This window comes from Periplaneta americana, chromosome 12, assembly GCF_040183065.1.
Source record: "Periplaneta americana isolate PAMFEO1 chromosome 12, P.americana_PAMFEO1_priV1, whole genome shotgun sequence".
Taxonomy (NCBI): Eukaryota; Metazoa; Arthropoda; class Insecta; order Blattodea; family Blattidae; genus Periplaneta; species Periplaneta americana.
This window is the reverse complement of record NC_091128.1, coordinates 157,619,616-157,644,739: the sequence shown is the minus strand read 5'-3', so window position 1 is coordinate 157,644,739 and position 25,124 is coordinate 157,619,616. Positions and strand designations below refer to the sequence as shown.

The 25,124-nt window shown below is 37.0% G+C and overlaps 1 protein-coding gene across 4 annotated transcripts in view; it reads left to right on the top strand.

Moving 5' to 3' along the window:
* Positions 1-25,124, top strand: part of stai (stathmin) — a 132,628-nt gene that overhangs the window by 60,800 nt on the left and 46,704 nt on the right. For 2 of the 4 annotated variants that reach the window (XM_069842356.1, XM_069842353.1), the window contains exon 1: positions 24,948-25,100. The exons of the other annotated variants lie outside the window; for them this stretch is intronic. In XM_069842356.1, coding sequence (XP_069698457.1) covers positions 25,025-25,100 — 76 coding nt within the window. In that variant the 5' untranslated portion in view covers positions 24,948-25,024. Of the gene's footprint in view, positions 1-24,947; positions 25,101-25,124 lie in introns of those variants that run through there. 4 annotated transcript variants of the gene reach the window in all.

Sequence of the window (25,124 nt, the reverse complement as noted above, 5' to 3'; positions counted from 1 at the left end):
ACGAATTGAAGTATTTTTTCTGCGTCCACACAAAAGTTAGTTATCCTTTGAGATTTGCTTCATCACTTGCAGTGTACATTTCGTCTGTGAGGTTTGTTTGCAAGTGGTATTTAATAAATATCCATATTTCTTCATAATAACACAATTTAATCTAGAAATGCCCTCATTTGAAAAACAGTGAAAGGTAGTTCTTTCAAAGTGCAGTCAATTGACTTAAATCTAAGTCTTCAAATTCTAACGCATATTAGTATACAACCCAGGCGGTCTTAGTAGCTATGAAGCTTTTATTCAATCATTCAAGGGAGATCGTCCACTGCAAACCCAACATTCTCTAGTCTTCCCTATTTTCCGCTTTCTTCTTGTCCCCGCATATGATCCATATATATTAATGTCATCTATCATCTTATATCTTCTGCCCCGGACTCTTCTTCAGTTCACCATTCCTTCCAGTGCATCCTTCAGTTTCCTCTCAACCAGTGACCCGGTCAATTTCTTTCTCTCTTCCTGATCAGTTTCTTCACCTACTCTTTCTTGCACATCTTCATTTCTTATTCTGTCTATCCATTTCAAATGCTTCCAGTCGTTTCTCTTCATTTCGTCGTAATGGCCATGTTCCTGCCTCCTACAGTGCCACACTCCACACAAAGCACTCCACTACTCTGTTTCGTTCTTTTTCCGAAGGTCCGCAGATGTTTCTTTTTCTACTAAGGGGTTAGGTACAGCTTACAGCAGTAAATTTTTTGGAAATATTCAACTTTTTTTTTTTTCCATTACTGTATCTTGTACAATAATGAAAATTGGTATGTGTAAAACACTGTCCTTCTACTATATGATAAAAATATTTTTACGATTAAAAAAAATATTTATATATTTTTTTTCAAAATTCAGATTTCACTGTGCAGTGATGAAGCGTTTCCCTCATAACTCATAAACTTGTTAACTTTTTCATGTTCTCTCTTTTATTTTATTGCTGAAACTCATATTTACAATATCATGCTCTTTCAACTACATTCCTTAATAAGCTATATATTTTTTTTTATTTTGTGTTAGATATTTGACCAATTTTAAAATGAGTTTATTTATCAGACAATCTATCAAAGGTAGAGAAGTGATTTTGCATCATATTGTAGATATCGCATGCATAAATACACACAAAAAATTTCATCACAGAATCAGAATGTTGGATACTTTTTTGAGTTATGAGGGGAAACGCTTCATCACTACACAGTGAAATTTGAATTTTGAAAAAAAAAAAAAAAATGTATATATAAATAATTTTTTTAAATCGTAAAAATATGTTTATCATATAGCACAAGGACAGTGTTTTACACATACTCATTTTCATTATTGTGCAAGATAGAGTAATGGAGGAAAAAAATGTTGAATATTTCCAAAATTTTACTCCTTTAAGCTGTACCTAACCCCTTCCTTTGCCATTGCTTTACCAGTTATGAATGCGTTAACTGTAAATTCAGTGGTAAATTAATTGATATAATTGTAATATGAGCACTTCTGCACAAGCAGCCTTAGAGCAATGAGGTCGATGAATTCTTTAAAAATTACGTACCGGTATTCGTAATTTAAGACTTAACAAAAATGAAGTTTCTAAGCGCACGCCTGGAAGCTATATATAGGAGCTGAGATGTGAACATGCGGATCATTAGCAAGGCAGACAGGTTCTCTAACGAGACTAATGAGATCGGCAACCTGGGGCGTTTTCAAAGTTCACGTTGCCTGTGAGCCTAGTAGAGTATTCTTGTTTTCGCGTCTAAAGCTGGAACAGTTTCCATGACTTAGCACACTTGGTTGAGGCGATACATTGACACTGTATGGAACATGCAGAGATGTAGTTTATGAGAACGTGGTTGTAAATCCATAGACCTGACTTCCCTATTTCTAGTAGGAGAGAACATATCTATTATGTAGGTACACATTAATACCTAACGGGAAGGGGCAGTATGCACTATTTTTTTTTTTTTTTTTTTTTTTGTGAAATAAAATTCTTGAAATCGGTGCCATACGCGCTTCTTTTCTGTCGGTATTTCATGAAATTAAGTAGAAATTACATTTTAACGCATATTTTTCATTATGAAATTTTATTTATGATAAGTATTTGTTTAAAATTATACCCACATAATAAACAATGCAACGGTCTTTGCATTCAAATACATTCCCAAAACACATTATATGAACGAAGGGTTGTACGACAGTCTGTAAGTATTTTGGTATATGCAGGTTGTAAAATGTCATTAAAGGGTACAGAAAAACCTTGATATGAACGCTACCAAGCGGCAGAAAAATTAAGTGCAGTATCATAGCAACCCGAGACGTCGGACATTTCTGATTAGAAGTTTTAAACAAAATCATTTAGGAAGGAAGCAAAAAAGCGACGAAAAATAAGGAAAATCATTTTCGCAGTTAAAAATCTTAAAAGTAAGCCTACCGTTTAAAAATAAATTCAAGGATCTGTTAAAAATACACAATTCAGGCAGAAACTATTCTTTTTAAATATTATTAAAATGGAAATGCCTTATAAAAACTATTCAAGGTTTTCTAAGCGTAAACATTTTTTTTCTGTTAAATATTTGAAGTTAAAAAATTAAGCTTGCTAATCTTAACATTAGATTTGCTGATTGAATCAGAGGAATTTAGCCTTCTGAGTTCTGAGACATTTGTTGTTTTATTTTGAGTTCAATATAATTCTACACTTCAAAAAGTCACTGACTTGATAAAAAATGCTGAAAAAATTCTGCAGGTTACATTTAGGCCACAAATGAAGGTATATTATACTAGACTTCGGCTTTCTGCACATCCTATATCGAAATCGTGTTTGAAGTATAGTATACTATACTACGCTCTCAGGACTCAGGATGATAAAAGAGTATCGTATATCTTTTTTGGGTAGGATTGGCGGTTTAGAAATACACCTGCAGTCATTTGCTTAAAAAGAATACTGTAGTTGAGCGTTTCTCAAAAGTGTATTCTGCAGAACTGAATGGATTCCATAACTCCTAAATGGCTTTTATACTTAGGGGATACCATAAAATGTATATAGAAATCACGAAAATATTGATAAGTGATAACATGACACATCAATATTGTTATTATCATTATTACATTGAGATTGTAGGATTATTTTAACTTGTAATTTATCGTGATTTTCATCACAAAATTTGAAGTTTGTTCTGCCCCGTTTCTTATGTCCTGTCTGAGGAGCAGTAGTATGGCGCTCAACCTAATCTGGCAGTCGGCCTTGGTGCAGCCAGGTAGCTCGGAGGTGTCGCGTAACTTTCATGGAGGTCAGAATGAGGTCGAAATCACCATAGCGGCACAGCTGTATTGCGTGAAGCCTAACCGATTATTGCAGGAGGATCGTCCGTCGCGTGCTGCAGCTACTGTATACAGATTTCGTATTAAAATAGGTCCGGGATGCATAAAATTGAAATTAGTTTTTTTATATGTAAAGGCAGTGCCATAATGTTACACGCTATGGAATCGACTTAATTATCATATGTTGGTCGCAGCTCGCTTTCGTTTTATAGCTGCTCTTGCAGAAGTTTTCGTTCGATACAGAGGGCTCTCATGGGGTTTCTGGGTCGGTGCGAGTGTGCTTGGTTTGAATGTTATATTGGACTTCACAGTACGGTTTAATGTACTGCACAACATACGAAGAACACAGGCAGGAGGGTATTAACGAACTGGGACGTACTTTTGAGCGGTTCTTTCCACGTTATGGGAGATTGTTCTTGTTCTCTAGAATCGGCTGCACTGTTGATACCTCTGATGTTCTTAGAACTACGAGATAGCCCGGAAAGTGCGTGCATATACAGGGACATCATTTTATTTTTACTAACATTTTTAATATTAACCTGGCTATACCTTTCTATTAACGATTGAAACAGGAAACACCGTTTGCTACCCCTTCCATGACCGGAGTTCGATGATACTGGCGTAAAATACAAATCACTTTACTAGGTATAGGAGGGAAGAAAAGTAGTTCATCCATTTATGTAAACTAGGAAATATCGCAATTTTGAGTTTGATAATTTTCATTAGGTTTTTGTTTAATCAAAATACAGTACAGTATTAACACTTAGTGTTTTTACTCACGAATTGAGCTATCCATTCGGACGTATTAATTATCCAGTGTATACTGTACTGTCTACAGCACATTAGCGTACAATATAGAGAATGAAGTTAAATTGAAAAATAATCATAATATGGATATTTAAACACATTTTTGAAAATGATGGTCGTTCATTTCGATACAGGCTTCAGTTCTAATGTGCATATTATCGCACTATAGACTATTGTACCTAATTCCAATTACCAGTTTCGTCCTTCGTACGAGTAACTCATGTTGAAATAATTCCGTACCTACCCTATAAAAGAGTACCTTACGTACTGTAAATTCAATCTTCACTTCTGCCCGATCCGAAAATATAAAATTACTCAGACATACTATCTAATGTCCGTTCAAGTGGTTTTGTCGCAGGGTCGTAGAAAGGGGGGGGATATGTTTTCAGAAAAGAGCTAAGATAGCCCAGCTACTAGACTTAACAGAGGGGCGAACAGAAGCAGGTGGGGGAAACCGGGATGCGACGTAGGCAAACGGACGACAGTACCTGTACGAAAATACGATTCAATATTGAAAGCTCTTTCGCCACTGGAAAACGCTAACATATTTCTGGAACGTACTATACTCACTAACTCAGTACTGCTTACGCGCCCTCGGCTCTGTGTCGTGAACGGTTGGAAGTTTACTAGTAGAAGGGGTGGGAGTGAAGTACATTAAAAAACTCAGGTACAATAAAAATTGAAGTAAAAATAAAATGATGTGCCTGTATTAGGGGAGAGTCGGGTAGTATCGGACATCTGGTAATATCGGACAGTGCGTTTCTTTCATCTACAGTGAAACCTCTCATTTACGGACATTGAAGGGACATAACAATCTGTCCGCATCTGGGAGGTGTCCTTTATTGGGAGGGAGGCTCCTCAATCTAACAGTAGATTTATAATATGCATTATATATCCCTTCACGCTTTAAATGAAACGTATTACTGTAGTTTAATTCTAAATACAGTATACTGTACTATAGTAAATTCTTTGCAACTTTGAACTATAGTAGATAAAACCGAAAAAGGAAAATACAGTCCTGTGCCATGCAGTTTTATTCTAGGTCTACAGTCATGCGGTATTGTAATTTACTGTTTTCAACTTAACCTTTACGTTCAGGTGCCATGTCTCTCGAAACAAAACAACTGATTGAACTGAAGTGAGTAATCCTACTAACCTATCATGTGTCGAATACAATTTCACGATCACGGAAACCTTGGACTCATCAGACAGGTTAAATTTTATGACTTTGTTTATCCACCCGCTTCCAACTAAGAAGGGGTAGCTGTCTGGGCTAGTGGTAGCCTACGAGCCCCTTATTGTTTTCTTTCATGTTAAGGAATTTCTGTACAGTTCTCAAAACTAAATTTTCCATTTTTGTAACACATTAGGTCTTGAAATCCAAGTTCTGTCCGCAGTCAGGAGGTAAAGCAAGCTTTAGGACTGTGAAACAGCTGTCCGTGTCTGAGAGTATCCGTAAATGAGAGTTAAATTTATCATTATTTCTATATTATTTCAGTTGGGACATAAAAATCTTTCTGTATATGAGGAGTGTCCGTATCTTGGGGGTGTCCGTAAGGAGAGGTTTCACTGTACCACCATATGGTAGTACCTGAATGACATGGTTACGTTTCTCTATGCGATATCACAGAAACGTAACCATGTCAATCAGGTACTATCATCGTGTGGTAGATGAAAGAAACTCACTGTCCGATACTACCCGACTCTCCCCTATACTACACATCTCCATCTTTCTATTAACTTAAAATGCCAGCCTTCCGAAACTTCTTGGAGTATCCGTGCAGAACTGATGCACGTGGTCCCGTGATTTTATTGGTATATAAAGTGGTTAATTCTGTCTATTTTCATCTTGTCAGTTGCGTAAATGGTCGAAGCGTGTTTTATGAAACAAATAAATACCATTATAATGTCGAGGGTGTGCAGTTGCCCCGTGTATGGGCAAGAGCATCTCCAGGCTGTAACTTTCCGTGGTAATGGATAGAACATAATCAAGGGGCAAGTGCGTATTCTCTATTCTTTGCGCTACAAATGCACGTTCAAATTTTATTTTATTTTTTTTTTTTCTGTTAACGTATTTCGACAATAAACGGTATCCAGGGAGGAAGATTAACATTCCTCTAGATCAGTGATGTTAAAGCAAGCGCATTTTTCTAACCTTGACGTCGTGCGCGGGCAGCAAGTGCTAAGTATGGAAAGAGGAAGGAATGTGTGTATGAATAAGCAACCTGTTGGATTAAGAAAACAGTGGTGCACAAGCTTCAAACAGAACGTGAAATTTTGTCATTTTTATATGGCTCCTTTCTATTTAATATTATCTATATTGTCTGTAAAACAAAAGTACTAACACTGATTTCTTAATATTGCACTTGTTTTAAATCTTAATAACATAATAGAGAGTTAAGAAGGAATATTCACTTAAATTCCATAGTAGTATAATATACTATATTAAGTGGATGAAACACATCATTCATAAAGAAAGTGATATTCCAAAGAAAGGGATTGAGTATGACATAAGTTGGAATTTATATTGATGGTATCTTTAGCCTTACAAAAGTAATCAATAAACTAATCAAAACAATATTACAGTACAAAGCAAAGTTACCTAGGTACTGTGTCTGTTTTAAGTGTAACTAATATTACATAATAAAACTCTTATCGCATTATGCTTTTAAGGTGATATTTGTGAGCAAGTTCCTATCATCAGAATATTAAATTATTTTCTCGAAATCTGCTGAAGCTATAGAGCTGACACTTTTACAACACACAGGCACGTATCTTTTGCTTATGATGTAACAATAGTTGCTTTATACAAATTAAGCTTCCAGGAATAACTCCCTGTAAAGTTAATTCATTTCCTTACAAACAATTTCCATGCGAATATTTTCAAAATTTTCAATACACTATCTTCAGTAATACGTATATACGGTATATTAGATTTACGAAAACGTTCTGTAAGGCTACTAAATAAATAGGCCTATACCTGAAAATTTCACTTTTCTTAAGAAAAGTTGAGAAAATATTTCTTTTGAATAAAAAAATCAAACTTGTGGAAAATGAGAATTAAAATTAAAACTTACATTCTTATAATGCACTTATACTTCTCAGGCAAATCTAAAAATTAACATGGATATAGTTTTGCTAAGTTCTCTTCCCTTTATCTATTGAATCAGTGCTGGCCATCCCTGAATATAGCTTGACCAAGCGCATATACCACCTCTTTCGTCTGTCACTTTCCTTTCCGCTGTAAAGCGCTCAGGCTCTCCTGGGCTCTAAAGCGCGCGCTTGCTCCTGTAGGCATCATTTGACATGCCTGCTCTAGATGGCAGGACGAATCTCAAATGAACGACAGAGATATGGACTGAAGTTATACTTACCCCAACTCACCTTACGAAGTATTTACCAATTGAGCTGAAAATGTGTGTATACTCTTTATATTCCAAATAATGCGTGTGAAAAAATTAAAATTGCAGGTCCAATATTTCAAAATTTTGAATTTTCATTTCGGTGTATTGTAAAGTATCTTGTATATATATATATTTTTTACTTTGTTATTTAACGTCGACGAAGTTGGTGATAACGAGATGGTATTTGGCGAGATGAGGCCGAGGATTCGTCATAGATTACCTGACATTCGCCTTAGAGTTGGGAAAAACCCCAACTAGGTAATCAGCCCAAGCGGGAATCGAACCCAATCCCGCGCAACCCCAGTGTATAATAAAAATGACTCCTTATCGTTAATAGTAACAGTGTAACTACAGATCTCGGCAGGCAAGCGCCTTAGCACCTTGTATTGGTAGCGTTTGTGCTCAATACTAAATTTCTATATTACAAGCAGTGTTTTGTGTATCACAGCTATTTACCTCTTAAACACACTGTTTCGTTGATGCAGAACTCGGCGTAGTGTAAGCATGGCATACACGGGATCATAGCATTAACGTACGTGAAGAGCCCCGAGGGTTGTGGAGACTCGACTGAGCGCAGGTTAATGGAAGCGCCTGGCATGCTGTCTGCCCTGCATTACACATCAATATTAGCCAAGTTATTGCTCGGCAGTTTCCGTCTCTGTGTAATGCGCATACGTCCCAGTGGGATGATGAATTTGTGTGTTTGCTCGACAGATGGCAGCCCATCACTCTTCATAAAACTGTCGTCAAACATTGATTATAGTACTCTTCGGAACAGATTTCCATTGCAAGCTATACACGTGCTTTTAACAGTTCACGCATGCTTCAGATGCTTGATAACAAACGAAGTTGTCAAAGCATCGTAAAATAAACCAAATTAAAAAGATACGCAATCTGCTGCGAAGGAATAAGAGACTCTTCGAAGTCTCGAGGTATAGGCCAACTATCATGAAGGTATATTTCGGGAAAATGTGAAAAATAAAATCCCAGGGTACTTCGCTAGGCCCAATAGCAATAATCTGGTAGGCTGAGCAATATAACCTCGTTGTTTCGTGAAGTGTGTCATGCAGGGCATTGAAATAAAGTGTAACAGCTGATGTGTGCTTCTGCAGTGTCATTCTTTATTCTGTGACGGGCTGTTGCATTGTGCTCGGAGCTACAATTATTTCAGAACGCGGTAAAAAGTTGAACAGCATGTTGGCTGCAGCCTTCATGTTACGAACCTCCTGTGTGTTCATTTTATGAACACGAGATCTTGATTAGTAAGCTTACAATACAACTTTGATGAACTGCATATTGCATGACACGCATTCGAAATATATTTTGTGCATAAAATAATGAAGTAAGGACTCTTTCAGTCACTGTCATGCCAGAAAAGACAGTATGTCGACCTGGTTGGCGAGTTGGTATAGTGCTGGCCTTCTATGCTCAAGGTTGCGGGTTCGATCCCGGGCCATGTCGACAGCATTTAAGTATGCTTAAATGCGACAGGCTCATGTCAGTAGATTTACTGGCATGTAAAAGAACTCCTGCGGGACAAAATACCGGCACATCTGGCGACGCTGATATAACCTCTGCAGTTGCGAGCGTCGTTAAATAAAACTATTTGATTTAAGACAGTACCCTCACCCTCAAAAAAGGGTGTAAATTCACAAGGCTGAAGTGTCTATACCTTAACAAGAACAAGAGTAGGAGATAACAAAGAAAAGAGAAATCGTAGACAAAAGAGATAGAGAAAGGAAGACGTAGATTTACGCAATGAAGACGTAGATTTACGCAATGTTCTTTGCAGAAAGTATTCTGAATTGGCATCTGTTGAGCTGTTAGTATAGTGTTATGGTGATCGTTGTTTATTATTACAAGAATTCAGATTTATCTCTCTGCTGACCGGAATCTTTGCTGACTCCATGACAGGGGACTATCGCTATTATTCAATATCGATTCTAGTGCAACAATCTAGTGTAATCAACTGTTAAAATTGCCACCTACCCCTTGATTAAGCATGTTTACGGTGCATCGACCTCTTAAAAGTTAAACAGGAGGTTAACCACGATAATCTCTCTAACCGGTCACATTTCAGCGGTTTTCCTTTATAGATATTTTTTTCCTTCATCTTGTTACCGGTGTATGTTTAGGTCTAGTAATTTAGTCTAATATTTCAGACTCACGTTGGAATATAATCACTTTCGTTTTTCATTTTCTGTTTCGTAAGATTTTAATCTACATCAGCGAGAAAATGAACAAATGCAACACGAAAACATAACAGCGTCGAAAGCCAAACAAATGCAACCCGAAAATAGAGATACGTTCATTTTTTTTTTATATAATTTGATTGATCAGCGCATTTAGCGCTATACAGATCATTTCTAAGTAAAATATTATGCAAATATAATTTAAATTAAGTAACATAATAAACGATTTATCCTTATATCAAACACGAATGTTCCCTGGATCAAATGTCCTATTTTAATTATGTAATAACTTTATATTTATTTCTAACGGGTGCAGCGGAGCGCACGGGTAGGCTAGTTTCTAAATAAAATACAAATAGAATACATGACACTGAATTGAGGACAGCCTAGATTGGGCTCCTCAATGAACAAAAATAATTGTTAATTAATAATTATTTACATAGGTTGGTGTGATGATAAATTTTGGTTATAATGTGAGGTCCATTGGAAGTCTGCTCTTGATTCTGGTGGGAAATGTGGACTTCCTTCCGAGAGAGTAGTGGATGGCGCCCGGAACATTTTCTAGGTTGTTATAGAACTTCTTAGCTTGTGAATGAATAAACTGCTTGATTGTGTCAATACCAGTTTCTCTGTGTAGTTGGCTGTTACGGACAAACCAAGGAGAATTGAGTGAAATTCGTAGGACTTTATTTTGAAATGACTGGATGTGTTTAATTTCGCTTATTGCAGCTCCTCCCCAGACAGGACAGGCATAAAGCAGTGGAGGTCGTAATATACGTTCATTTAGATGTGGAATGGGGTAAACTCAGTCTTATCTTTGCAGAGATCTCGATACTTTCTTTTTGTCACTTTGTAGAAACAATGTACCATCACAGATTAATCAACTCAAAATATCAAGATACTGTATCGTAACATTTCCATGAAATTTCAAATAAAAGATGGGACTGAGTATTCAAGGAAAAGTGCAATTGCATCCCTTCGATTACTTATACGACATGGCTGTGTGTCGAAATACTTGAACAAAATTGTAATTATTTCTTCACCACTTTGTCCATTGTGCTGTCTTCAAGTGGATCAGAATCATCTTCAGGGATGTCCAGCCCTTTCCTCTGAATCCGCTGTGGGAGAGAAACATTACAGAACAAAAGAGTTGATGGCTTTATTGCCAAGAACAACTTTTAACAGGGATTGATGCATTTCTAATGTTGATTCATAATCGTTAAGAGTGCAAATAGATCTCAAAGGATCCTATTTGTGATGAAATGAGATGGAATTCAAAGTTCATAAATTATACAGTACTGTACAGTGGCGGGGTGCAGGATCGATGACTGACCTCTGCTTTTCCGATATTCTGTATTCTGCGGACCCTACCTTATTGCTTGGACGGCATCTATCCCCAAGGCTACTGTACTGTTAATTGGGACTTCTCAGAGCTCACTTAGGCCCGTAACACACTTGCAGAGTTTTCGCCAGCGAGAAATGTGTTGCGAGAAAATTAAAAAATTGATAACATGGATTCAAATGGACGTCCACACACTGGAAGAGATTCTCGCTCGAGGCAAAAACCTCGCGCGAGTTTCTCGCTGGAATCGGTAGCTCAGCGAATTTTCTTGACACATTTATCAAAGATATTTGACATTTATACTCTTTATGACATTGAATGTAGAAAAAGATATCACAGGTGGCGATGAATTGTACAGTATTGTTTTTATTTGAAAATGAAAGACGGCTGATAATTGCAGTCAGAAACTTGCCGAACTTGTACGATGTCACCCTTAGGCCTATTTATATGATACACGGGATGAAAACCATAAAAACACGAAACTTAAAGAAGAAATCTGGAGATAAATATCAGATTATCTGAAAATAAATAGGGCTATATTTTATTTTGATGAGATTTAATAGTATTAATTAAACATTAGAAATAATGTATCTATGTCTTAACAGTTTACATAATTTTAATCAGAACATAGCAAAGAATCCTCTATCATATCATGAATGGCAAAAAACTGTGATCCATTCAATCTGAAATAACGCCTAAACGTATCATCATCCAAATCGAAACCAGTGTCCAAAACTCGCCCTTATTTTCGTAAGATACAATGTGATTTTCAGATATTTCTGGCTTTAATTTTAGGCCTACTTTTTCTTTTCATTAACAAAATATGTTCATGTAACTCCATTTCCTCAGCGTTCGTACGTACGGTAATTTGTAAAGTACGACAATATACTTACAGGTTATATATTTAAGTACGACAATATACGTAAATACATAACTTATATTTCCCCCAATGAGTGATTACTATAATCAGAAAAATGCTTTCTGTATGAAGGCAGTGCATAGACGATCATAGTGAGGTGTAATCTGTGATAGCGAGAACTCTCCAAGTGTGTGGAGGAGTGCTCTTCGCCTCTTTCTCGCTAAGCGAAAACTCTGCAAGTGTGTTACGGGCCTTAGATTCGCAAAATAGCTCCAGAAATGCGCGAATTAATAGCTGTTCGGTTTGATAAACGCTGTACATTAAAATTAAGCAGGGAAAAACGCAGTAAAATATAAGAAAACATTAATTGGGCACTATGTAGACATTTTTCCTTCACTTCTGTCATATTCTGAATTCAGTATGTATTTAAAGATATGTACACAGTTCTGTACGTTGTTTTTCGTGCTTGTCGGAACGGTGTATTAGCGATCAGGCAGCTACCAGACTGTGAATGGATGATAGACGGGGTAGTTTTCCGTATCTGTTGATAATGCGGCATAGTGAGCCCGAAGACCAAACGACGGAAGTTAGCTAGCATGCTAGAATGGTTGAGGAGAAACCCCAGACAAAACTTCTCCCAACCAGAAACTCTTACTACTACTGAAAGCGGTGAACACGTTTTAAAAGACATAATTACGTGTGAAATTATCATTTAATAATTAAAAATATTTGTCCACACCTGTGGAGTAACGGTCAGCGCGTCTGGCCGCGAAACCAGGTGGCCCGGTTTCGAATCCTGGTCGGGGCAAGTTACCTGGTTGAGGTTTTTTCCGGGGTTTTCCCTCAACTCAATACGAGCAAATGCTGGGTAACTTTCGGTGCTGGACATTATCACCTTCATTTCATTCAAACTCTAAATAACCTAGATGTTGATACAGCGTCGTAAAATAACCCAAAAAATAAAAAAAATTAAAAATATGTTCATCCCGACTCATAAAAATAAGCCATTGGTTGTTCCATTTACAGACAAAATCATAAAACGTTGAAAAATGTGAGGGAAGTAGTTTTCATAGTGTAAATTTTTTAAAATAGTAAATTAATATGATCTTACTGAAAATAGCGTGCATAATTTAGCCGAAATAGACTTTTTAGTATTATAAATTGAAATGGCAGTGTATTAAAGATTCAAGTTTCTCTAAACATAAACGGCTTTTTCCTTTTGTTAAAATGTTTTGAAGTGTTTAGGGAAGGTGACGGGTGAAATTTTGGTCATTTCCCGTCAAAAATCGTATTTTCGTTTTCTTGTAAAAATGAATCGGCAATCTCTTATTCATATGTTGAGCAAGTTTCAATGCTCTGTGGCGCTCGAAAGCATAAAAATCACGCAAAGTATAAATGTCTGCACCCTTGAACTCCAATTCCATGCAAATTGTACAAGCTGTTTTCTCATACTTCTTTTCAGCACATTTCGTCAGGTTCGAAGTGTAAAGGCTCGTACAATTTTGATGATAGGAACATGAAATTTTTACATGATCTATACACTGTAGTTAACAATATTAGTTTTATGATTAAGTGAATAATTTTTAAAATAGGAAATGAAATATTTATAGTGGCAATGGAAAATTTGTATTAGGTATGCAGTTGTTATAAATCCCCCCCCCCCTTTTTGTAGTGAAGAAATAGGAAAACCAATGCATGTTGTTTTGCCACTGGTCTTGCCAAAAAAAAAAAATCAAACATTTTTCTGAAAAATTGAGACAAATGTAGCCTGAAAAATGTGGAAAATAGAAATTTTACCCATCACCCCCACCTCCTTAATATTTTACCTACAAGTTTTAACATTGTTTGTGCAGTCAACTGTCCGAACACGGGTTGGAACCTCATAAGTGACACAAATAAGGCGTCACTCCTAAGACAACTAAGCCTGGGGATAATGGAGTAGGGTGGTCAGTTCTTTTCCCCTTCCATTGCATGCATTGCTGTCTAGTAACATATTACTATTACACTAATCAGACTTCAAAGTTTTAACACTGACCCTGCAAATTCAGTCTCAGAAAAATTGAAGTAAACTTCTTTCAGCAGAACGAGGAGAAAATAACTACCGCCAGAGAAATTGGGAATTCCTCCCCAACGCTTAGAACGAACACTCTTAACGATTTTTTCCTTCGGCATTTTGATTTACACGAAACAACATAACACGAGTTCCGTAATAAAACAAATCTTAGTCTTAAATATTTTGTTTCGGTTTGTTATAGGTTCATATTTTAATAAAGGCGCTAACCGTCAGAATAGCTATTTATTTATAGACAGTATACTTACCATTGAATTGTAATATGTAAACACAGGAACAATACAGGTTAAGGAACAAAATCCGAACAATCTTAACAGGTTTATTCAGTTTCGTCTTCTTTTGAACTTCTAGGCCACGAGGAAACTGCTCATCAAGCGATTTTTTGGCCTTATTTAATGACCCTGTACCAACTGCTAGGTTACTTAGCGTCGATGAAATTAGCGATAGTGAGATGAGGCCGAGGATCCGCTATGTGATTACCTGACATTCGCCGTACAACTGGAGAAAACCTAGGAAAAAATCCAACCAGCCAAAGCGGGAATCTAATCCACGCCCGAGCACAGCCCTGGGTCAGAAGACAACGCGCTACTGACCGAGCTACGCCGATGACCTCTCAATCTTGTTATTGATGTTATTCCTGTAATGCCCATTTAGGAGAGCATGTTAGGGGTTCGTGCTTGTGGGGAGTTTGAAGGTTCTGTCAGCTCTTACTTGGTTTTTAATTGTAAACTTCAAGTAGGTACCCGCAAGTTTCCAGCACTCCTTGTATTTGCTAAATATAATTCCCAACAGCTTGTTCGGCTGACTGTGTACAAGCCAGATAGAGGCTTATCTTTATCTGCGGGACGATACAGTAATGCGGGTGGACGAACTCGCTCGCGCCGGAATGAGTCGCAGGTACGTTTTCAACGTTGCAGTCTACTTGTCACCGAATGCGACAACCCAGAGTTTGCTTTTGGCTGATTACAGTGTTTCCCAGGAGATCGAAAAACATGCCCACTTTTCTTAAGAAGCTGTAAGCTCGCTCACAACACCGTATCACACTCTCCATTCCTAAACACAGAACATCCTTCTACTCTTCATCTTTTACCGTCTCTGCAGCTCATCTCTGGAACACTCTACCACAACATGTCAGAGACTGTCTGACATTGTCTAGTTTTAAAAATAAACTAAAATTGAATTTTTTCAATTCTGATTCCTTTCAGTTATAAGCCCTTTTCTCTGCGATAGTTTTGTAAAAATATATAAATATCTTTTTTCTTCCTTTCCCCTTTTTGTTATCTTGATCACCAGATGAATTTATCATCATACCCTTTTATTGTGAATTTTATTTAATTTTCGTATTTCTTTTCTTTTTTTATTATTATATTACATTCCATTTTGTTATATTCTTCGTTACGTTCTTCATATTAACTATTTGTAATAAATGAGTTGCTTTTACTAGATTCCAATGTATTTTACTTTTTTTTTCTATTATGGTATTATTTTCATGTTGTTTAGTGTCGATTTATTATGCTATTAACATTATTTTTTTTTGTAATATGTTAGTATTCTGTTCTTTAACTCTTTGTTAAATTTTTCACTGATTGTATACTTTGTAACCTGGTAGAGTGTAAGAGAAGGCCCTATGACCTTAACTCTGCCAGTATAAATAATAATAATAATAATAATAATTATTATTATTATTATAAGCTGTGCATGAGCTTGCACTTGACGCTATGAGTTATTCTTAGTATAAAATACTGGTACTGGTATACATGATGCATCGTTTGTATAGTACGACACGTTTACTCTGTTCCATTGTGGTATTTAATGCAGACTTGAGCACTACTATTTAAACATCAATATGAATATTTATTGTCAACAGCTGTCACATCTTGATTGTCCTCACATTTTTGTATATGGTGCTATCACATTTACATTACCATCATTTTAACACTTCATTTGTCCATGTAAAAAAAAAGAACGAGCGAGTTGGCTCAGACGGTAGCGTTTGAGACTCGCATTCGAAAGGTCTGGGGTTCAAACCCTTCGGTCAGCCAATCTGACTGGGGTTTTCATGGTTTCTCTCAGTCGCAATGGCAAATTCCAGATTGAAAATTTACATGCCATGATTCATCACCGCCTCAGTCACCAATATCAAATATTAATCAAAATATAAAATCAGTTACATGAACACAAGCCATCTACAACACACAATAGAAAACAGGAACTCAACAATAGTAACAATGGCCTATTGGTATACCCACAGATCCTAAACGCGCTATATGACCACAGATGTTAAAGCGTGTGTATATAATTTTGAGTCCCATTTATCATATAACTGTGTGAAAGATTCTAATAACGTTAATAGCGACATTCTCTTCAACATATTATTTACCCTACAAACATATTCCAATACAAAATATTACATGCCGACAAGAAAAGTGAGGATAAATAATCAGACATTATAGGAAAGATTAATTTGTCGATCATGGAGTCAAAAGATTTTCTCGTATCACAAGTGTTAATTTTAATTATCCGTTTAAATGGAATGGTTTCAAAATGGAACCAAATTTACGAAACTAGCACTACACTAGCAAACTACTTCTTTTTTGTAGGCTAGGTTTTAATCGCTTGTTCAGAGATAGGGTAGCGGTTAGTAAGACCTTTTGGATTTGGCGTTAATACCGGAAGAGATCCAGAACAGCACTGGGCATTTTTGGGACTGGATTGATTAGTAAGGAAATTTGTTGTAAACAAAATTATTCGAACAAGTGTTGAATATTACGCACCTCGTCGAAAATTAGAAATAAATTAACAACATTTAAGGAATACCGACAATCACTCTTGAAGACATAATTTAATGCAAGATTATTGTAGAATAAGTATATGCGATACAGTACTAGCTTCTCTCAGTTTAGTGTGCGACACTGAAATGTGGCTTCTTCAACAGGAAGACAAGTAGTGTGAAAGCAGTTGAAATGAGATCATAGGAGTAAACGGCATAATAGAGGAACAAGACAATAAAATAGAACGTGTCACCTGCAAAATTTAAAAGTGTGAAAATAGAATGATTGGTATGTTTTGAATATAAACATTGTTAGAAACCAAAATATTACAAGCGAAAAGGAATATGTAATTCCTGATCACATAGAACAGATTAACATAATAACATATTGATCACCATAATGGACTTTCAAGGCAATCACTTTTCCTATTTCACTAGCTGCCATCTAGCGACTGCAAAAGTAGTCACGTTATAGCCCTTTGAAATAGGGATATCCTGAACTAGCACCAACAGATAGCGCACGTGTACTTTGAGGGATGCGCTTTGCGTGTGCATTTGTTTTTCGGTATATAAACATTGAGGATATACGTAGTGTATTAGTATATTAAACACTCTTAAAAACAACTAGAAATGCCAAATTTTTGTTATATTCCTACATGTAAAAACCAGGGAAAGCTTTTTGTCTTCATTTAGGTCCCGAAATATTCTGAATACATACTTTAAACCTTAGAAAATAACGAATTAAATTGCACCTTGAAAGTGCTAGCTATTAAACAAATTAATTACTTCAAGTAATGAATTGCTGGCCACAGTTTCATTTTGGAGAAGAGAAAAGAAAAATCAATGAAAACATATGCAACCTCGACAGCGAGCTACGTTAGCTTACGATGAATGATATTTCCATGCAGAATATCTGCATGGAAATATCATATGTACTTCGGTACATTAAAATTATATATACACGTTAGCTTAGATTATATGCAGTAGTTGTAGGAGTCTCCGAAGTTTACGCCTGCAGTAAACTCTCTATAAACTGGGATGTTCATTGTCCAGGACGATCCGTAGTGAAATCCATTTCGTGAATAATGTTTTTAATGTACTGTAGACTAATTATTAAAACCATATTTTAACTTCAAATTTTCAAAATCATCCTACATAGTATTTAAAACTGCATGTCCTTAACCTACAAAATACGCGAATAATCGTGATACTACTGCGATCATATTACATCAACCAATCGAACATTGTACTTCATCTTACTGCAACTTAGAAAAAAATACGAGGAATTCAATCTCGTTAGTCCCTTCCCTATAAAAAAAACACATTGGTGGCTACATATCTTGTTTTTAGAGTACCTACGGTACTTAAATACCAATGATTGAAGAGGGCAATATTCACCTACGACATACTCCCTATTTTTTTTTATTCGTGCATCTCGTTCTCAAAGTTCTCGTTTAGTTCATGAACATTCAATTTACTCTTATCTATATTCTGCATACTGCAGATTTTCCCCGCCCATCTCTTAAGGAGAATCGCTCAATATTATACAGGTTTAGGCCTATGCTATTATTTATTGTAAATGAAATTAAGTTATGAGGTAAGAAAATACTGAATTATATTAAATTATACTAGGTTATACAAAATAATTGTAAATATGATTTTGACACGTACAGGAAACCAACAAGCGGGAAACGTAATCAATTATAGCATATGACATAACATAGCCCCACAGTCTACTATATACAGTCGCGAAGCTCAATATGTAGTAAAAATGCAAACATTGGTAGTTGCCCACCACTAGGATCGCTACTATCGCCTCATCATCGCAGATCTCTCTCCTAGCAGACGAGAAAATATGTTACACTTTCGTTGTCGTGTTCTTTTGGAAAAATTAACACCTTCCTTCCATTATTGAAATATTAAATGCATAAAGTTAATTTATTATTTTAATGAAGTATATTAAATTCCACCATAAACTCGAAGATACCTGCAAGAAATAGGTTAATATTATTTTTGTTTGTGCAAAACTAACTGAAATTTACTATAATCGCTTCACTCATTCAAGATTATAGCGATAATTAACTATGAAACCAATAAATATTAATTTGCATTTCCCTTTACAACAATAATAATGGAAATATGAATTAATGGAGTAACTTACGTGTACCGGTACTTGTAGTGTAGGCTTACGTAGTTAACAAAGTGGGATGAGGTTAATAATAATCACACCAGAATTGGAAATAAAACGTGATCAATAAATTTTATTGTAACATACTTTTTCTACGTCTCTAGTAAAGTAACATAAAAATAACAACAAAATTAACAGCTATAATTAAAAACATATCCTTTGAAAAAAAAAAGTAGGCCTAAGCAATAATAATCCCACCAGAATTGAAAATAAAACGTGATCAATAAATTTCATTAAAACAATTTTTCTACGTCTCTAGTAAAATATTATTCCAATTATTGTATTTTAGCCATTAACATTTTCATTACAACCAATAACGAACATTTCACAAGCATCAATGTGAAATACGCAACGAGCTAGCACTCGATGGAAATACGACACAGTCCAAAGTCGACCGTGGACAGTCTATTGTTTCTAGTCGCTAACCGCTTGGAGCGCTTTATCACGAGATTTGCAAAAAATCACCTCAAGCTTCGCGACTGTATATAGTAGACTGTGATAGCCTACAACATGTTGCGGCGCATGGAACGCTCCTGCCATCTAACTTCGCATAAGATATCCCTATTACATGGAGCAAATGTAGCTACTTCCATCTAGCGGTCATTACCAAAAATGCTTTTTCGACGGTGGAGGCTCTAGTGGTTGTTTTCATTTTATGTTGTCATTTCATAACATGCGAATGACCAATGTGAATGTGTATGTGATCAGGGAAGAAACTTGCTTTAGAAAGGGCCTACTGTAGCCTATTGAGTCGAAGGTAGGATTAAAATATACTTACGGTTTAATGCTTGCGGAAATCGTTACTGTGTTTTGTGCTGTTTTTGATGACAGACTGTTTGGTGTCGGGTTGTAAGTCGCCTCATTCTGTAGATTTGACACAACTGCACATTTCATAATTATTCCCTTGACACTGTTGTGCGTTTCCTCGAACCCGGCGCTCGGGTACTAGCTCAATGCAATTACCCGTGTGTTGGTGAGGTGCGTGCTGTTACTTCGAAGGTTACAGTGGCTCAATAAAACGAACAGTTTGTCCAGCCTTGGCTTAATATTTCATAGTTGGACTTATTGGAAGATGTCGTGCAGTATCGATTACGTTCGGAAGGTCAGTTGCGTATCCCGATGATTCACTCCTTCCAGGTATGTCAACTTCCTCTGTCCGGCGCGGCGCCAAGCTTTGTACTGAAGAATGTTGAGGTTTTCCGCAGAATGTTGGGATTGCGAGAGATTGTATGGTAGCATACGCTGAATTTTGATATTTCTGAGATCATACTATTATTATTAACTGTAGATTATTGACAAGTTCTGAACGTTTTCAAGATTGACATGTAAAGGTTCATTACTTACGGCTTTTTTATTTTTTGTTTGAGAACCCGGAGGTTCATTGCCGCCCTCACATAAGCCCGTCATCAGTCCCTATCCTGAGAAATATTAATCCAGTCTCTATCATATCCCATCTCCCTCAAATCCATTTCAATATTATCTTCCCATCTACGTCTCGGCCTCCCCAAAGGTCTTTCTCCCTCCGGCCTTCCAACTAACACTACATGCATTTTTGGATTCGCCCATACGTGCTACGTGCTCTGCCCATCTCAAACGTCTGGATTTAATGTTCCCAGGTGAAGAATACAATGCGTGTAATTCTGCGTTGTGTAACTTTCTCCATTCTGCTGTAACTTCATCCCTTTTAGCCCCAAATATTTTCCTAAGAACCTTATTCTCAAACACCCTTAACCTATGTTCCTCTCTCAGAGTGAGAGTCCAAGTTTCACAACCATACAGAACAACCGGTAATATAACTGTTTTATAAATTCTAACTTTCAGATTTTTTGAGAGATTACGTAAATGCCCTGCCCGTAAGCATCTGGCAACAGGGTATTTTTTGTTCTCACTGAGGCTCCTATCGGTCCACAATCTCAACGGTGTATCCTACGTTGAAAATTCAAGCACATTAGATTCAAAACCACACATGCCCGACAACTTCCCCCCTCCGATCAATAACAGAGGTTGTCTATATCTCCTGATTTTTTTTAATCGCGTGGTATATTGAATATAAAATGTTAATAGAAACCATATGCAATAAGTGGTATTGGCAGACCAAGGAAAAGATAGTTACACGGATCTGCGAAGATGTAACAGACTGAGCCTAATGCATAAAGGATGATATGATTATTTATAATTTTATTGGAAGCATTTGGATTAGTGCATAACTTCGTAGCGTAAATAAATACATGGTTGCTATGGAAACATGGGCAGCAGATGAATGAAAGTACAGAAAAACGCTACGAACTTATACACCAATCCAATATGAAGGGTACACGGGAAAAACGAACAAGGTCACAATTCTGTTAAGGGTGATGTCGTTATCTAATTCACTGTATTACTACAAACTTTAGTGTTATTTTTACCAAAAGTGGTAAAGGAGAATTAAAACCACGGATACACTCATCATTTCCTTCATTTCAAGAAAACAACACCAATAAATTTTGCAGTAATATACTGAAATAGATCACTATCTCACCCTTAATGGAAATTTGACATTGTTCGTTTTTTCCGTGTACCCTTCATATATGTATGTCATAGAAATGGCCAAATGGACCGAGGGAGTTTTGAGATCACACTCTTAAATTGAAATACAGCGAGAAGTCATGGCAAAGAAGAAAGAAAAGGACTAACATAACTGTAATTTGTGACCTGTCCATAGGCCTAATCGTTTTCAGTTGCCTCTGAACAATCGCGATTGTATGGCAAAGTGGGAGTAGTTACATTGACTAAATACCGCAAATATCTGGCCGGTAACTCGTCACTCTTGATCGTTGTATAATTTGGCTTTGCTGTACATAGTTTTACATCATTATTTGTAACTCTCATTTCAAACAAAATTGTCAAAAGTTCGTTATCTGTGGTATGCGTTCTTGTTAGCAAAGTGTAATATCGTTCCTGTTACTGAACGTGAAGAAGAATACTATCACTAGTTACAGGTAGAAGGGTATGTAATCTACGTTGAATGTGAGGCTTGTTACTGGTTTTTAAAATTTGGATGCAGAATTACCGCTGAGGACAGTCGGTTGGATGGGCCTCACCGACGTCCATTTTAGGATTTGTTTTTTTTACCCACACCTGGCGAGACGCACGGGCGCGTGACGTTCGAAGGACCTATAGAATTCAGTTTCCTGAACTTGTACGAATGCAAGATGTGGACTTAATTGTAGAAGAAACAATAAGATAAAATCTAGTTGTCTCGTTTTATGAATTCTAACATCGACGCGCGGGGATATGCAGTCGGATTTCCGACGGGGAAAACCGATGACTGGCCAGCTGTCAGTTTATTACAGAGCCCTTTTCAAGTCCCTATCGTTTACTTCCTGAGAGTACTGATAGTTTCGGAAGGCGTCTGTCATTTACCTGACGCTATATTTTACTTATTATTAGAGGTTCTATATTACAGTGAATAAAATCTTAAATATCGCGGTTTAAGCTAGAAAATAAATAATTGTCGCAAAAATGCACAAATGAACAATTATACGCTTAATACCGACTTTACATATCGTTATTGACGTAGCGATATGATGGCCGTTTCCGTTCTCGGTTTATTGCGAATCAGAAATATCCACTTTCACGTCCTTCGTTTACAATTCTCGTTCTGGTTCTCGTTCCCGGTTTATTGTGGATCAGCCTTAACCATCTCCCCGTCCGCTATAAAACATTCTGCATAGAATCTCGCCACCTTTTTCTCCAGAAGAAAGACTGATGTAATATTTGTAACGCTCGGACGAATCTCCGTAATACATTTATAACTACAACTTCAACTCTGATTTCGCTTACAGTGATGCTGGCTGAAAGTGAAGTATCTTAATTTTGCGTTTTGTGACCAGTATCGTTGGTAAATGGTAAAGGAGCGGAATTGTTGGGAAGTTGAGTAAAACTTAGACGGATTTTATCTGTAGTAATGTCACGAGAGGTCTGAGATTTGCCGACGAGCGAAGCGTGAATAAAATAAAAATGTAAATGATATATTCCTAAAATTCGATCACAAAATGTTAATAATTCTATATTTACGAATACCTAACCTATTCAGACATTGTGAAGTTGAAATAGATTAATATCGATTACTGCAATAAAGAAATTCGATGTTATTATTCAGTAATGCCAATTGGTAGAAGCGAAATACAGGTTTAACAATGTTAATTACATGTACTGCACTTTTCTCTTATTATTATAACATAAGTACATTTTCATTATCTGCTGAAATAATTTAATTTAACAGTAACAGTGGGGACAGCTATATACCAATGCTTATGTATTCACAGCGAGACATGTTGCTACACAGTGAAGGCATCTCTGTATAGATAGGCCTAATTAAAACACGAATTTTATTAGGCAGTTTGATCAAAGACCTTATTATTACTATGCAAGGTCTTTGAGTTTGATATGCGATGATGTTACATAAATTTGAACATCTGACTTTCTGTTAATTGTTTAATTTCATTCAAATACAAATTTTATAGGCTACAATTATAGGTTAAGTTACCTGTCGAAGCAGGACCAATGTCAGCTGTGCCTTATTTGGACCGTACTCACAATCAGTGCTACACGAAAGCATTTTTTTATACCTCGATAAACGCATTCTCGCTGTAGTGTGTAACGGAACTAAAGCTGCATCTACACAGTTCAATATTCCAATCGCGTATGCGTGCAATCTGGGAAGAATATTGAAAGAATAAAGTTTAAAAGGTACGTTCAATTAAGATGGATGAAGATTTTGTGTCTACATGGTGCGCCGTTTTGTACGTCGTCGTCTTCACTGCGTAAATATATTAATTAATATTAAATATCAATCTTGCATTCATTGCTTTAAAGTTGAAAGAAAAGTTTAACCGTGTAGTTGCATCTTAATGTATTCATGATCATCAATTTACGGGGAAACAGTTGGCGACAACGACTAAACAAATGAACGACCATGCGATAAATTGATAGCGATAAATCTAGCTGCAAAAATTATCGCAAAGTGTGACTGTGATTGGTTGGAATTCAAAATTTCATTGCACTACATTGGTGGAAAATGGAATGACGTCATATCGTCGCCTGAATGAAAGAACTAGGTAACTTGATTTTTCATATTTTGTGACATTGCCTATTTACTTATTTATTGCACTAAGGAAAATGTCTCGTTTTCTTGTACCTATTTGTTATATTGGAAAATAGGTGTCGCTGGTATCGTTCTATCAGTTACCTAGAACCTGGATTACATTTTGTGCGATTTTTGCTATGCTGTAAAAGAGGTAACTAAAAAACGCAAATTTCGAGTTACCTAGTTCTCGCATTCAGGCGACGATATAAACGAAATAGTCTGTCGATATTTTCAAGTTATGCGTTTGGATTCTGTTGCTTACACGGATTTTTAAGCCACTTTATTTGCTTTGCTATCTTTCCGTCAGTTGCTCGTCGTGTTTACAGCGTGATTTTGGATCGTATGCGAGGAGCTAATTGAAGTACACACTGATTAGGATGAAAAGAGCGATTGGGTCGAGATTGAGTGTGCTGTGAAAGGGTCCAGTTAACTGACGCGGCGCGGGGTGGAGTACGCTACGTCACGACATGGCATCTGGGGCGGGGCCCGCAGTGACGACAGATTACATCTCTTAATAACCTTTCCCATTCAGCACTGCCGGGCGATTAATAAGTTTAGAACTTCACACAGAAATCTGACTACACTCCACAACACTTCAAAGAGAAGGCGCGAAGCCGTGGGTGTTCGCGAGGCCTGTTGTCGGCCGGACAGAAAAACAAACGAGGGGCGAGGACAGGTGTTGACGGGTGGGAAATGAGGGAAAAAGAAGCCGTGGCACCTGAATGGGTACCGAAAGTAATTTGAGAAGGTCGTAGCCAAGATGGCGCCCGCGTTCCCCAGTATTGAGCGTATCGATTCCCGGCGGGGGGGAGGGGGAGGAAGAGCGCCGCGACGCCTGCTGGTCCTGGCTCCTTGACGACGACGGTGGCGGGCGTCATATTGTGACTGCGGTGCGTTGTGGACGGGTCGGACCAGAGCACAGCCGCCGGCACTATGCTGATCAACCTCGTCAAGGATTCTGTGCTCCAGTGCTTCTGTCATACTTGTCGCGCGCCACTCCCTCCCGCAGGTAAGAGTGGCGATGCGAGGGAGT